The sequence below is a fragment of the Leptodactylus fuscus genome, chromosome 3 (assembly GCF_031893055.1).
Source record: "Leptodactylus fuscus isolate aLepFus1 chromosome 3, aLepFus1.hap2, whole genome shotgun sequence".
NCBI classification, from domain to species: Eukaryota; Metazoa; Chordata; class Amphibia; order Anura; family Leptodactylidae; genus Leptodactylus; species Leptodactylus fuscus.
Genome location: NC_134267.1, coordinates 154,445,225 through 154,461,928, shown reverse-complemented (window position 1 = coordinate 154,461,928; position 16,704 = coordinate 154,445,225). Strand labels below are relative to the sequence as shown.

Below are 16,704 nucleotides of genomic sequence, written 5' to 3'. Positions count from 1 at the left end.
TTTATATTAATATGACTTCCTGATAAAATCTTTTCTTCTCAGGGATCACTAGTGACCTGTGAGTTTCTACTCCAAAACGGGGCAAATGTTAACCATCGGGATGTGAAAGGCAGGGGACCATTACATCATGCAACTGTGCTTGGCCACACAGGGTAAGCAGGGTTATGTTAGAATTATAAATTAACACTTTTTCTTTTGGTAAAACTCAAGTGACCTAAACAGTTAAAGGAAATTCAAGTCCCTCACTTATTGCCAGCCGATAATAGAATAGAAAATGAATAGAAAGTTTGCTTCCATCTACAAGAGCTTTACTTTTTGGGCGTAGGTATTGTACAATTGTTGGTACATTTACTCTTATTTAAACCCTTTATTGATATACGGTATGCTATTCCAGTATGGTGCCAACTGTGTTATACAGCTGACATCTGCTGGCAGATTCTGGCATTGGAGCTAATATATCACGTATAAATTTAAAATATCGGATGATGTAATGAATAGCAACCTTGGTATCTGTGGCGTTAGACAGGGGATGGGGGCTGATGGCAGCACAGGGGGGAAGAAGGCTTGTGATGACTCAAGGCCTGCCATATAAGTAATTGTATTAAGCCCTGCCTCTGAAGTATTTCAGTGTATTATAGAAGCCATTAAAGCATTGCATTGTCGTGGACTAAAATGAAGTGGAAAAATAAGTTTCATAACATTTAAAAATCTTAAGGAAAAATGTGTTTGTTTTTTTTTTTTTTTATCCAATGTCATTAGTTTAACCAGATAATAATTTTTGGTACAAAATAATCCTCCAACCCTCCCTTGTATATCACTACCGCAAATGTGTATCGTTCAATTTACTGGAGAAATGTTAGACTAAGAAGCAGAAAATATGTTGTTACTTGCATATGTAAATGACCCCATTGATTATAATGGGCCCCGTTATTATACCAGACAAAATCACTCATTATTTTGACTGACATTTTTAATGGATCTGTGATTGACCCTCCAACATATACAGTATTTTTCAGAAGTTTTTGGTAGGTGTGGAGAATACTGCAAAGTCAGAATACTTTCAAAAACTGAAGTATTAATAGTTTATCTTTGTTAGTTAACAAAATTAAGTGAATTATTAAAAAGAATTCTAAATCACATCAATATTTGCTGAGACCATCCTTTGGAGGAGGAGTCCTGGAAGTTATGATATGGCCCCGGCCTGAAGTGTCAAGCCGCAGCCTCAGTGACTGTATCAGCTGCAGCCTTACTTACTGGTCCCTACTTCTCCCCACGGCCGCCTCTGCTTCCCCTTCAGTCTTCCAGGAGGCCATGCGTGTAAGCACAGAACCCCTAGAGGGCTGAAGGGGCAGCGGAGGAAGATGTAGGGATTCAATAAATGAAAAGTAAATAGGGCCTCCGGTGGGGTTGCTCCAGCAGGTAATGGCCTAATAAAAAAAAAAAGTGAGGCAGTCAGCTGTTTGGGACCCTGGTGCCCAAGTGTTGATGCCGGCCCTTCCTAGAAAAATTGGTGATGTTTTGAAGGCAAAGGAAGTTCACACCAAATATTAATGTGACCTATATTTGTCTTTTGTTAATTCTCTTAATTTTGTTATTTGACAAAAAAGAAAACTATTAACACTTCTACAATACAAAGAAGGCCAATAATAAAATATTGTGGAATGATCTTGTATTTATTACCTTATTCCATTTTAATTTTTACCGATTTTCTTCCAGGCAAGTGTGTTTATTCTTGAAGCGTGGGGCCAATCAACATGCTACTGATGAGGATGGAAAAGATCCTTTAAGTATTGCTGTGGAAGCTGCTAATGCTGATATAGTAACACTGTACGTAACATATACATTGTTAAATATTTATTACTGAGGGGCCACACGGTGGCTCAGTGGTTAGCACTGCAGCCTTGCAGCGCTGGAGTCCTGGTGTTCAAATCCCGCCATGGGCAAAAGAAAAAAAAAACATCTGCAAGGAGTTTGTATGTTCTCCCCGTGTTTGCATGGATTTCCATCCCATATTCCAAAAAAAGACATACTGATAGGGAAAAATGTGGGGCTCACAATCTACATAAAAAAATATATATATATTTATTACTGTACTATACTGCCCTGTTTATAGACAATATTTATTATTATTAGTTTAGTATCTGTCCAAAACGACACACAATTTTATAGCAAAACTTTTTTTATGGACATCTAATTAATAGCATATAAGTAACGATTAGATGTCATACATCAGGAGACCCCGGATGTTTGTCATACCGACCTTCATCTGCGGGATATCGTTTACCACTCTGTTTCCTGCCGTATGATATTTGAGTATTTTAAGATGTCATAATAAAGTCTTGCTATAAAATTCCTGAATATTGGAGTGCTTGAGTTGATTTTTCCTATTATTGATGGCACTTTCCCAGTACCCATGGCACCCTGCCCTGTTGAGGCATTAATCACAAAAGTAGGTGTGCATATTTTATAGAAATTTAGACAAAACGCACAAAAAACTGGTATTTGACTAAGGGCCCCTTCACACGGAGTTTACACTTGGTGTATTGTGTACATTTTACACGTGTAAAAATACACGTGTAAAATGTAGTTAGCCATTCAGTTCAATGGCATGTTCGTATAACGCATGTCTTTTTGCGCAAAAAGACGCGCTCAAAAAGACTTGTGTTGGGGGCGTGGCTAGGCATGCACGCGAGCGGACGCCTGTGATCCGAGCTCCGCTTCAGGCTCCGACACTTTGCGGTGCATTACCGGCAAACATGGGCAAAACTCGCTCCCAGAGGCATCGGGAGACTCCTCTTACCTCCGCGCATACGGAGAGCTCCATCCCGGAGTTCTTCGCCCCCCGCGGCGAACGGCGTGGGACCCTGGACTCTGCGGCCTGTAGTGCTGGCGGGCCGCCATCTTCTTCCTCCTCCTCCCTCCCTGCGCGCCAAGGCCTGGAACATGGCGGCGGCTCTCTCCTCGCACCGGACCCTCGGCTGTCGGCTCCTGCACGCCTGGATCCCTCGGCTATGACGTCGGGACTCCCTCAGGTACAGCAGCATCATGCCTCTTCATCTAAGGGGAGTGCAGCCCTGGACATGGCCATTTCCCCAACTGTCTCCCAGCAGGGAGCTGCATCCCTGGCAATGTCTCCATTACCCGCTCAGGGTGAGGTGGCTGCAGGCACCCCTGGGTCTCTCCTACATACCCCCCCTCAATTGAGGCAGGTCACCCCCCCACATGCTGGCCCTCTGGACACTGCGGACTGGGGTGCTAGCCCCCCGCACAAAAAATCCTTCCTCCACACCCCACATCCTGCTCAACAGAGCCCTCAGTCACCCTCTGAGGATGCCTCCTCTGATGAAGATTTTTGGCCCCCTGAAACATGTAAGAGGCCCTCCCGCCCTGCTCCTACCACTGCGGCCTTGCGGGCGGATGCCCCCTCTTTTGTCTCACATCTCCCCCCCCCTGATGAAGCCGCTCTTACTTTACAGAAACACCCTGAGCTGCAGGCTCTTCTAGCCCTAAGTAGGAGGGACATGGATAGTCTTGCTTCTGACCTTAAGCGCGCTTGGCGCCATGATCTGCGTGTTGTGAAATCTGACATTTCGGACCTGCAGCGGCGGGTACAAGCCCTAGAGGACTTTAAATCTACAGCTGCCTCCTCTATTGATAGTCTGCAACAGGACTCTGATGCTCATTCTTCCCAATTGCGCAACTTAATCTCCCATATGGATGACATTGAAAATCGTAATCGCCGCAATAATATACGTATACGCGGCCTCCCTGAGTCTGTTCAGCCTGCTGACCTGGCTGCCACGCTCACTGGATTATTTAATTCTCTTCTTGGGCGCCCGCTTGACTCTCACATTGAAATGGACCGTGCCCATCGGGCGCTACGCCCTCGCAGCTCTGATGACTCTAAACCCCGAGATGTGATATGCAGGATCCACTTCTATGCTGTCAAGGAGGAGATTATGCAGAAGGTCCGCAACAGCCGCACTGTGCCCTTTGAAGGCCACGATTTGTCTATTTTCCCGGATCTTTCTAGATTTACCCTTCGTCAACGCTCTGCCTTGAAGCCTCTTCTATCCGTCCTACAGGAACGTAAGATACCGTACCGCTGGGGCTTCCCGTTCGCTCTCCAGGTTCGCCATCGGGACCGTATCCTTTCTCTGGCTCACCCGGCTGATCTGCCGACCTTCCTTCGTGTCCTGAATCTTCCGCCTCTACAGTTGCCGGACTGGTCTTCACTTTTGGCTGATCCTAATCACACTGGTCCTCCTCGCTTGCAATGGGACGCGGCTGATCATCGCCCATTGGATCCACCCCGCTCCCAGACCTCTCAGCGTGGACGACGGTCCACTTCAACACGATTGTTGCCTCCGTGACCTATGCTTGCGGTCTTCCTCCTCTCTGACAGGACGCTTTTGCATTTCTGTTCCTTAGTTGTTCTGCAGTTATGTTGCGATTCTGATGTGACTGTTTTTGCCCATGTTCTTGTTTTTTCAGGTCTCTAGTAATGTTATTGCACCGTGTTTATTGTCGTATAGGCTCTGTTGCAAATTTCATGTGTCGGAGCCGGAGTACTTCTGCTCTGGATCGTTCTGTTTTTTCTTTTTCTCTTTTCTTTTTTCCTTTCTGATTCTTGTCTTTCTACCACTCCTTGGCTTGCGTCTTGTCTTCTTCGTCCCCACATAGTTTGGTCCCTGCAGAGCGGGGCCTGTTGGAGACCTGTGCTCCGACCCATTTAGTTCCCTTTGAGGGCAACCCCACAGCCCTCTTCCTTTTCTTTTTGTTTATCTCCCTCCCCTCTTGTTTTATTTGTTGTTCTTCTTGACCTTTTCTAGTTGCTTTACTCTGTTGGTCTGTCTCCCGTTCTTCCCCTCCTCTTCCCCTTAGGATGGCGGACATCTCTGTGTCGTCCTTTAATGTTAAAGGTCTTAATGTTCCGGAGAAACGCTCGCAAATTCTGTATGATGCCCATAAGCGCAAAGTACAGATTCTGTGCCTCCAGGAGACGCATTTTTTATCTGAACGTGTTCCGGTGATCAAGAATCGGTACTTTCCGCTTTGGTTCCACAGTAGTAGCTAACAAGGTAAGGTCAGGGGTGTAGCTGTCTTCTTTCATAAGAATTTACCGATCAAAGTCTTAGACTCTTTGTCTGATGTAAATGCCAGGTACTTATTTTTGATCTGTGAAATCTCTGGGGTGATGTACACTATTGCTAATATATATGCCCCTAATACTGATCAGGTCCCTTTTCTCTTGTCTACGCTAGCGGCCCTCCAAGATTTCGCTAAGGGTCATTTGATTGTGTGTGGGGACTTTAATCTTGCCCTCAACCCCTTATTGGATACTTCCTCGGGCAGGTCCCAGCTTTCGTACGGAGCTATTAATAGGGTTAGAAGATTTTTGAATTCTATGCTTTTGTGTGACGTCTGGCGCATCTTCCATCCTCTGGACAGGGACTATTCCTTTTTCTCTCCCCCGCATAACTCGTATAGTAGGATTGATTATGTTTTCCTCTCTCATGATCTCCTCTCGTTGGTGACTGCTTCCGCAATCGACTTGACTTTCCTCTCTGACCATGCTCCTGTTTCTTGCTCTTTTCGCCCCCCGTCCTCGTGCCCTCGTTCTAATACCTGGAGACTGAACGAATCTCTGCTTCTTGATGTTCAATGCTTAGCTGATCTGAAACTCTCCACCTCTCACTTTCTTCAGGATCACGCGCACGATACCACCTCTCCCCCCATCCAATGGGAGGCCCTGAAGTGTGTGCTTCGTGGGGTCCTGATGAAACACGGGGCTCGCCTGAAGAGGGAGGCAGGTCTTAGACTTCGCTCGCTCTTGTCTGATTTGGCATCCTTGGAGACCCAGCACAAGCGATCTCTTCAGCAGTCGACGTTGGCCGCTCTAACGACCACGCGTCAGGAAATAAAAGCTTTGCTCGAGCACAGGCAGCAGAGATTGCGTCAATTGGGACAGCGTTCTTTTTATGAGTGGGGAAACAAGGCAGGGGGGCCTTCTTGCGAGAGCTGTACGTGATCGCCGTGCTGCCTCCCACGTTTTGGCTGTTAAGAAGCCGTCGGGCGCCATTACGCATATTACATCTGACATTGCCTCTGCTTTCTCGGACTATTATAGCTCCCTCTATCATCTCCCTCCTCCCGGCTCTTCTCCCTCTTCTTCGCCTTCCACTCCTACTTTAGCGCAATATGTGGCGGCAACTGCTTTGCCGTCCTTGTCACGTGATGACGCGGCTCTGCTTGAGGCCCCGTTTACGGCACAGGAATTGGAGGCGGGTATCTCAGCTCTCCCGGGAGGTAAGAGCCCCGGCCCTGACGGCTACACGGCTCGGTTTTATAAGGCTCTTACAGCTGAGCTGCTCCTGCCCCTTTTGCGCGCTTTCAACTCAGTCTCTTCTGATACGCCCTTCCCCTCCTCCTTTCTCCAAGCGCACATTACCGTTTTACCTAAGGAGGGTAAGGATCATACCCTCTGTTCCAGCTATAGACCCATCTTCCTTCTTAATACCGATGCAAAATTATATGCCAAACTGATAGCCAACCGACTCAGCCCACACATGGGGGATCTTATTCACCCAGATCAAGTAGGTTTTGTCCCCTGTAGGGAGGCTCGTGATAATACCTTGAAGGCCTTCTCCGCCATCCGTCATGCTCAGCGTTCAAGTACGCCTATGTTACTTTTATCCCTGGATGCGGAGAAGGCCTTCGACAGGGTGGACTGGAGATTCTTAGAGGCCACGCTTCTTCAACTAGGATTTGGCCCATCTATGCTCACCCGCATTCGAGCTCTTTATAATTTCCCTGTGGCTCGGGTTAGAGTTAATGGCTCTCTCTCCTCTCCTTTTGTTATCCATAATGGGACGCGTCAGGGCTGCCCCCTTTCCCCCTTATTATATGCCCTGGTCATGGAACATCTTTTGGTGGCGCTTAGGAAGAACCCTGATATTAATGGCCTGAGGGCAGGAGGTTTACACTTAAAGGTTTCCGCATTCGCTGATGATGTCCTCCTCTTTGTCACACAGCCCCTTACGTCTCTTCCTTCTATTCTCAAAGAGATTGAACTTTACAGTTCTTATAGCAATTATAAAATAAATCTCTCTAAAAGCTCTGCGCTTAATGTTTCCTTGCCTGCGGCGGATCTCAGCTCTCTGCGCGCCTCTTTCCCCTTCCAATGGTCTCACAAGTCGATACGATATCTGGGAGTTCAGCTTCCTAGTTTCCTTCCAGACACCTACTCGCTGAACTTTCTTCCCCTTCTACGCATGCTGCGAACTGATCTTGATCGTTGGGACGCTAAGGGCCTCTCCTGGTTGGGGCGCATCAACATACTGAAAATGAACGTTCTCCCCCCGTCTATTGTATCTCTTTCAAACGGTCCCCTGTATACTTCCGGCGTCTTTTTTCGCGACGGTCAAACAGGCTTTTTGTAAGTTTATTTGGTCTTCTAAACCCCCTCGCATTGCTCGGAGTACTTTATCCCGGTCTAAGAAGAAGGGAGGCCTGGCAGTGCCTGACTGCTCGAAGTATTACCTCGCAGCGGTCGCCTCTCGTATTCTTGATTGGCATCACTCATCTTGCTCTAAGCTCTGGGTTGCCTTGGAGGAGTCTTTGAGCCCTATACCGCTCACGGCGCTCCCTTGGCTCCATAAGAAATATTGGACAGACTGCAAACCATATCTGCTTCCGTTTGTTGCGAGTCAAACTATGGGGGTGTGTCGAATTTATAGTGGTATGCGGTTGCTTTTCCGGAATGATGGCCCTCTGACTCCGGTCTCGGGCAACCCCGACTTTCCTGCTGCGTTTAGCTCTTCTTTTTTGGGTCGCCCCCCTACCCACCCTCTCCTTCGACTCACGCATGTTACTTCTGCCTCCGCTCTCCTTCCCTGCTCAGACTTGTTGGCTTTAGCCTCCAGACCGGACTCAATGGCTGCCCAGTGGCACTGCTCCCAACTGTCCCATTTTTACTTCTCCTTGAAGCGTTCACAAGATGTTCATAGGCCACTTCTGCCCTTGGAGCGCCTCTGCTTCTCGGCCAGAACACACGGTCTCTCTGCTATACAACTCCCTGTTGGAGAGTCCGGAGGATGGATTGCCACCCTTTGTCAGGGGGTGGGAAAGGGAGCTGGGGGTGGCATTTTCGCCGGGTGTGTGGTCGTCAGCCATCGAGATGTGTCATAAATTCTCTATCTCCTGTAAGGCTCAGGAGACCAACTATAAGATCCTCTCTAGGTGGTACAGGGTTCCGACTCTGCTCCACACCATCTTTCCGACCACCTCAGATAGGTGTTGGAGATGTCTCAACGACCGTGGCACGATGGCTCACATCTGGTGGGGGTGTCCCCTTCTTCGCCCTTATTGGGATGGCGTGCGAGGGGTTATTCGTCAAGTGACGGGTGTTGTCTTGGACGATGATCCTGCCCCTCTTCTTCGTTCCCTTTTCCCTCGAAAATTTCGAAAATCCATTCGCAAGTTATTGGGGTTTATGTTGGTAGCTGCTCGTTCAGTCATCCCGAGGCTGTGGAAGTCCCAGTCCCCCCCCACACTCCTTTCCTGGCTAAAGGAGTTCCTCCATATCCGTACCATGGAGGATATGCTGGCGATGCTTCGCCCTGATGACCGTCTTCACCGTCAGACTTGGCTGCTGTGGAACATGTTCTATTACTCCTCAGATTTTCGTTCCCTTTTTCCCTCCTCACCCTTGTGAGCCTACCTACTTTATACATTTTTTTTTCCTGTTATCTGCTTTTCTGGTTCTTGTATAGTTTTACCTAGTGCTCTAATATTGAAGATCACTGCTTTTTCTGTTTTGCTATTACAATTTGTTATGGCTTTTGTTACCCTCACTTCTTCAGTTACCTGATTAACTGTATTGCATTGTTCATTGTAACTCTGCTGCGTCAGAGTCCGCCTCCCCCTCTCCCTGTTCCTTTTCCCTGTTCCCCTATATACTTTTTCCCTTTTTCCTTCCCATTGTTTCCCCGACTTTTCCCTCCCTTTCCTCCCTCCCCTTCCCTTTTGTTTAACCCTTGGAAAAATCTTTAATAAAAATTTAATGTTGAAAAAGACTTGTGTTATACGAACATGCCATTGAACTGAAAGGCTAACTACATTTTACACTTGTATTTTTACACGTGTAAAATGTACAGAATACACCGAGCGCATACAGAATACATGAACGTAAACTCCGTGTGAAGGGGCCCTAATAGTATTTAATAAAGAACACAGCAAATTCATAGTTATAATTCCACTGTATTTAGGAGTTGAGCTCTCCTGTCCAGTGTCTATACAGCAGACACCTAGCTGTAGTCAACCAGTAGTGAGAGGAGCGGGCTCCTCAAGATTATAGCAAACGGAGAATAGACTCAACCTTAAAGGTTCTGTTTACTAAATAACACAACATATTTTGCATCATTTGATATTTTATAGTCTGTAATTAAATAGTACATTAGACCTATCACCATAATATGAAAAAGAGAACATTATAGTCCTTATTGGCATTGTAGTTTGGAAGAACCCCTTGAAGAACTGATACAACATTTTTTGTATTAGATATAGTAGTAGCTCTTTTGTGCAGTAGCAGCTCTTGAAAGAATTATAATAATTATTATTATACTAAGTATGAGATGAAAACAATTGTAGCCCAGCCAGTATTTGTAGTAAATCATACTGACATTTAGTTGACTCTTTCACCTCTTTTCTGTAGTTTGCGCTTGGCACGAATGAATGAAGAGATGCGGGAATCAGAAGGCCTTTACGGACAACCAGGTCAATATTCCACTAACAGCCATACAGAAATGCAATATAGAAAGTGCATGCAAGAGTTTATTAGCTTACAGCTTGGTCATTCTGAATCTTCAGGGAGGAAGATGAACAGCAACTCATCTGATTAATGCGTCACACATTATGTATATGTACACAATATGCTGGCTGCTATCAGGAAGTAATGGTGTTTTCATATTTGACTGAATTAGTTGTCTTTTTGGTTTTTTTCTTAGCTGGCATAAGAATTGTAATTTATAAAGTGCAAATTATGTGTATAACCTTTAAATGCTGCAATATTTTGCTTACCTGTCTTCCTTAGGTAATTTTTATCTGAATGTAATATTGCCTATAGAGATGGTGAACTGATATATCACAATGGAGTATGAGCAATATGGACTTGAAGCATTTTACTTTTGAAAAAGTGATGATAGATTCTTAGCGTATTCACATGAGGACCTGTTACATACTAGATATAGTTTGCATAAAGTTATAGTAACTTTTCACTTACATTGGTTTACTTGAGATAAAATGAACTGAGCTACAGAATGTATTACAATGAAAGTCTTCCTGTACAATTCTGTGGTCGGATGAACTCACATATCTTAGTTTTCCTTTATGGGTTAGTTTTTATACAGATAGAACTTGGGGTAGTAGTTTGCATTCTGAGAGGTGTACGTTTTTTTGCGAGGCATTGTATGTTATTCTGATGTAGTTAACTAGCTCCTTCTAAAATGCAATACAGCAGTATCCAAAAAAAGATAAAAAAATATCTTTCCAGCACCACAAAAAAGCAGCAGTAGTCACAGCAACTGATTCATGAAGACTGGCATTACTAATGCCAGTCTTTGTAACCTCTGAGCCGGAGGGTGTGCCCTGTGTGTGACGAGGTGCCGTACATCTCCCATATCATTTACAGCCAAATTTCTGGTGTAAATGATAAGTCCCGCTGCCTCCATGCCCTCCCAACACACATACACACCTTGTTTGGGAAAGTGGACAAGGCAGTGCAGAGTTTAACCACTTCAGTACCGGGCCAATTTGTGGTCCAGGACCAGACACATTTTTGTGTTTTTTTTGTATGTGCGGTTTTGAGGGCTGTAACATTTTTCTTGTATGTCTCATTCAACTAATTTTTGCGTCTTTTTTCGGGGACACATAGGGATTTATTTTTATGTTTTTATTTTCGAATGTGTTTTACTTTTTTTTTTTTATATCCGGGAAAATATAAACATAATAGGAGACTGGGACCAAAATCTTCAGAATGTTTGGCAAGGAGAAGCGCTCACCCAATTGGATAACGATATGTTTATTAAGGCACAACGCGTTTCAGGCACTTAGGCCCTTTATCAAGTGCAATAAATCACCTTCCCAGAGCAGCTGGGAGTCTTAGTGGTTCCGAGTTCCTGCTCTGGGAAGGTGATTTATTGCACTTGATAAAGGGCCTAAGTTCCTGAAACGCGTTGTGCCTTTAATAAACATATCGTTATCCAATTGTGTGAGCGCTTCTCCTTGCCAAACCTTCTGAAGATTTTGGTCCCAGTCTGTTGATGCCTCTACGTCCCAGTGACGTTTCTTCCAGCTGCTTCCCTCTCGGTTTCTAACATCTTTTTAACTGTTGGGGTTGTTGTGTCCTACACAACCCCCTAAGGTGAGAGGCTTCCCATTTGCTTACCTTTACTCATACTTGTGCTGAATTTACTACACTAGGGTCGGCTCGGTGCCGTATTTTTCTTTTTCTCTTGTTCAAACATAATAGGAGGGAATACTTGAGATAAGAGGAAAAGTGAGGAGGACACTCACCAGACGATAACAAATCTTCTAAAACATCATCCTTTATTAAGGTACACTGTTAAAAACAGCCTTTGGGAGGGAGGCAAGACATCACAGGCATTATGAGGCAACAGCCGTTTCATGCTCCTTAGAGCGCTTTCTCAAGCCTTAAATGCAATTGCAATTTCAGTGAGGAATAATAGAGGAACGTCACAGAAGATTTAGCATTTTTAATTCATTTGGATTAAAAGTATTTGCTAAATCAGGGATCAACAACTTGAGCACTTTTACACTGGGTTCACACCAGCGTTTGGGTCTCCGTTGTCAGGTTTATGTCTTCTGCAGACAGAAGACTGAAACCTGTCAGACCGTGACCGGCAGTGAACTGTTTTTTTTTTTTCCCTTTAATCCTTGTGTCCGGTTTAAAAAAATAAAATAAAAAATTTCGCCACAGAGAGCACAAGACGCTCACTGGCGCTCACGGCCAGACACTTTTCAAACCTATTCATTTGAATGGGTTTGAAAAATGCCAGCAGGTTTCCGTCTCTGGGAGGAAACGGAAACCTGAAAGTAGAGACCCCAGGCACAGATGTGAACAAGCCCTTAGCTGTTGCAAACCTACAACATCCAGCATGCACGCTCACTTATCTGTTCTTGGAACTTGTATAGAAGTGAATGAAGTATGCTGGGAATTGTAGTTTCCCAACAGCTGGAGTACTGAGGGTTTTTAGGCTGGATGTCTGGCTGTGTCAATTTATAGAATTTGCACAAAAAAAAAAAAAAAAAATATATATATATATATATATATATATATATATATATATATATATATATATATATATATATATATATATGAAGAGCTCAACGGAAAAATGGCCTAAGTCCACATTTTGTCATATTTCAAATTATTACCTAGAAAGCTTCTTTGTACCTCGTTCTATGCATTGGGTTTACAAGGTACCTAGGATTAATGACCTAAGTCCATATATTTCAATGCAGAAGAATTTACGTTCAATGGAATAATGGCCTAAGTCCAATACAAACTTACTTACTTCACTCTCGTTGGTCATTTTTTCATTGAAATCGTGACTTCCGGTCTGTTGTTTATATTAGTGTAAAAACTTTGTCTTATTGTTTAAAAGGCTCTAAATCGACTTTTGCACATATTTAGCGCCGAAAAGGGAGGCAGGTAATTATTCTTCTTCATCGTTTAATAATAGTAGTAATTAATTAATAATATTAAATAAATAATATTTATACATGAAGCTGCAATTTTTTTAATAAATAATACAATTTATGATTAGGATTAACGGTGTTCATTAGCTGATTACATTGGATAGATATATTCTACAATAATGCCCGTTTGCTTTAGGCTAAAACTTTAAATTTCGTTTTTCTCACAATATTGATTTTTGGACTTAGGCCATTTTTCCGTTGAGCTCTTTATATATATATATATATATATATATATATATATATATATATATATATATTTATTTTGCCATTTCCAGTTGCAGTAATAGGAATAGGCCACTTTTTTTTATAGCAAGTAGCACAAGTATTTCTTAATAGAAAATTAGGTACAGGTATATATTTAATTGCACAGAGAAACAATTTTTCATATTTATAGGTGAACACAGAGTATTCATTCACGTAAAGCAGTGGCGCAGGAATAAGAGTTGCTGTCAGATTTAGGTGGGTGGGTTTACCAACGTGTAGCATTAGAGCGCAGGAGCTAGTGAACGCACAGGTTTACCGCTAAAGCTCAGTTTACACGTCACTGTTTTTTACTGAAGAACTGCAGGCAGTCTTTAACTCCAGTTAAGAGCTACCATATAGCTGTGTGCAATGGACCTCTGGTTTACTAGCATAGAATACACTTGCTACTCATATCTACAATTAAGGGCTGCATGTAGTTCTTAAGAAAAATGCATCGGGGCAGATAAACTAATAAATATGCACCAGAATTCTGCCATGATTTACACAGAAAAACTGGTATACATGTTTTACATCTAATTTTCTATGTACTTTAGACACTTTCTAAGAGTATATTAGCAGGGATTGTAGAAAATGGTGTGAGGCTTAATATGCTAAACTGTGAGGCAGAAATTGTGCTAAAGTTTTGGACATTGCACTATATTTTTGCGCCAAAATTTTGTTGGAAGCTAAGCCAAGTAATAAGTGGTATAAAGTTAGACTAAACAATCTAAAAGTACACCAGATTTATCACACTGCATTAGACACATTGGAAAATCTGGTGCAGACTGTCTAATTTAACTTTGCACTGTCTAAATGTTAGACCGTTTTAGTTTCTTTGCCCCATTGTGTAAAGGCAGATGCTTCTACACTCACCGGCCACTTTATTAGGTACACCATGCTAGTAACGGGTTGGACCCCCTTTTGCCTTCAGAACTGCCTCAATTCTTCGTGGCATAGATTCAACAAGGTGCTGGAAGCATTCCTCAGAGATTTTGGTCCATATTGACATGATGGCATCACACAGTTGCCGCAGATTTGTCGGCTGCACATCCATGATGCGAATCTCCCGTTCCACCACATCCCAAAGATGCTCTATTGGATTGAGATCTGGTGACTGTGGAGGCCATTGGAGTACAGTGAACTCATTGTCATGTTCAAGAAACCAGTCTGAGATGATTCCAGCTTTATGACATGGCGCATTATCCTGCTGAAAGTAGCCATCAGATGTTGGGTACATTGTGGTCATAAAGGGATGGACATGGTCAGCAACAATACTCAGGTAGGCTTTGGCGTTGCAACGATGCTCAATTGGTACCAAGGGGCCCAAAGAGTGCCAAGAAAATATTCCCCACACCATGACACCACCACCACCAGCCTGAACCGTTGATACAAGGCAGGATGACCTTACCATCCGAATGTCGCAGCAGAAATCGAGACTCATCAGACCTGGCAACGTTTTTCCAATCTTCAATTGTCCAATTTCGATGAGCTTGTGCAAATTGTAGCCTCAGTTTCCTGTTCTTAGCTGAAAGGAGTGGCACCCGGTGTGGTCTTCTGCTGCTGTAGCCCATCTGCCTCACAGTTCGACGTACTGTGCGTTCAGAGATGCTCTTCTGGCTACCTTGGTTGTAACGGGTGGCTATTTGAGTCACTGTTGCCTTTCTATCAGCTCGAACCAGTCTGGCCATTCTCCTCTGACCTCTGGCATCAACAACGCATTTCCGCCCACAGAACTGCCGCTCACTGGATGTTTTTTCTTTTTCGGACCATTCTCTGTAAACCCTAGAGATGGTTGTGCGTGAAAATCCCAGTAGATCAGCAGTTTCTGAAATACTCAGACCAGCCCTTCTGGCACCAACAACCATGCCACGTTCAAAGGCACTCAAATCACCTTTCTTCCCCATACTGATGCTCGGTTTGAACTGCAGGAGATTGTCTTGACCATGTCTACATGCCTAAATGCACGGAGTTGCCGCCATGTGATTGGCTGATTAGAAATTAAGTGTTAACGAGCAGTTGTACAGGTGTACCTAATAAAGTGGCCGGTGAGTGTATATGCTTATATATGTTGAGTATGTAGTATGCAATTTTTTTCATTTGCATTTCTCCCATGAGGTTGATATTCTAGAGGAAATCCACTGAAAAAGTGATTGATAGAGAATTTTGACAACTCCTACTTTGTACTTGAAAGCAATTGTAGACTATACATAAACTAATAAGGATGAAGTGCTATTTAGTGTATAGGTATAGCCTTTTTTTTGTTTTATTAAGCTCATGATATCATATCTGTTTGGTTGATTGTCCAAAACCGTTACCATCAATTGTACCTACGGAAATGCCGGCAGTTTCCCTTTTGGTATAATGAAAGCAGTGAAAAGCGTTGCGGTAAAAACCGTATTGCGTTGCTGCCATAGTTTTTTTCCATAGCGCTTTTTTTTTGGTATGGCCCACTATGTGGGGCCTTAGCATTAAAGGGGTTTTCCTGCACTACAATTGAATGTCTGTAGACTATTAAAGGGAACAGACTCATACTTTTTTTTTTTGGAAGGCACTAAATTGTTTTTATGAATATTGGTGAACTTCAGCTTTCATTTCATGAATGTTGGTGAATTGCAACTCTTATTGGGCTATTGGTAAACTATATAAACATGCCCAATAGCTTGATGAGTCAGAATATACCAATTTTCTACTTGTTTAATAAAAAATTAATGGGGCAGCAAATTTAATGGTAAAATGTAACATTTGGAAATGAATGACTTTTTATGTTTAAGGCCTTTTAGCTTTGGACAAAATATGATGTATTTCATACATACACCCTATTCTGTCATGTTCTACAGTTTGATTATACTGAGTAATATAAGTTGTGATTACTCAGGATTGCAAGAATTGTGGATTTGATCAAGGCTAGGATAACATATGGTGCTTTTTCCAGCTTTCCCCGGTGCAGCCAAATGCTCCTACGTGTACAACATTGGGGAATTATTAACTTCGAGTCACAAAGTTCAGTAGTGCATTAAATTATGCATTTCTCATACTCTAAGGCACTGGTCCCCAACCAGTAGCTTGGAAGCCACATGTGGCTCTCCATGGTCCGTTATGGCCATAAACACTGGTTACAATGTGACAGAAATACTGACAATATTGAATATGGGCCTGAAGCTCTTACGCTAGTTTCACACTAGCATTTGGGTCTCCATCATTCAAGTCCACATGGGACCCCGAAAAGGTGGAGACCTTGTCTGCTTGAATGGGGTCCACCTGGTTTCTGTTGGTTTTATACTGAAACTCTGCTTTGCGGGACTTTTGTCTCCACTGATTTTAAGCAGAGTCTCCTACGAAGAGTAGTGCCATTTTAGATAATATCGAGTAATGCCACTAGTATAATTACAGTAAATATCTGCAAATATTTTTTATTTTTTTCTACCAACTGAATGTGGCTCTCCACTACCAAAGGTGAATGTAGCTCACAGTTAACAAAAGATTGGGGACCTGTGCCCTGCCGTATGTTCATACAGTAGAACTGGAAGAGGAATTTGTTGCAGATTTCCACCTTAAATTTCTCGTGCATTTCTGTGCCTAAGGCTTCCCATGACGGACAGCTGAAGCAGAGGCAATAGATCTACAATATAAATGGTATATGAAAATATACTGATATGTCCTAGGCTTTTACACATTTGTTCT

General features: G+C 43.3%; 1 protein-coding gene across 5 annotated transcripts in view; it reads left to right on the top strand.

Annotated features, from left to right (window-relative positions):
• The window catches only part of ACAP2 (ArfGAP with coiled-coil, ankyrin repeat and PH domains 2), a 99,690-nt gene that overhangs the window by 77,043 nt on the left and 5,943 nt on the right, over nucleotides 1–16,704 (top strand). For 3 of the 5 annotated variants that reach the window (XM_075268579.1, XM_075268578.1, XM_075268576.1), the window contains 3 exons: nucleotides 43–152; nucleotides 1,717–1,827; nucleotides 9,716–9,777. In XM_075268579.1, coding sequence (XP_075124680.1) covers nucleotides 43–152; nucleotides 1,717–1,827; nucleotides 9,716–9,777 — 283 coding nt within the window. Of the gene's footprint in view, nucleotides 1–42; nucleotides 153–1,716; nucleotides 1,828–9,715; nucleotides 9,931–16,704 lie in introns of those variants that run through there. The other 2 variants (XM_075268575.1, XM_075268577.1) reach the window with 1 other exon arrangement.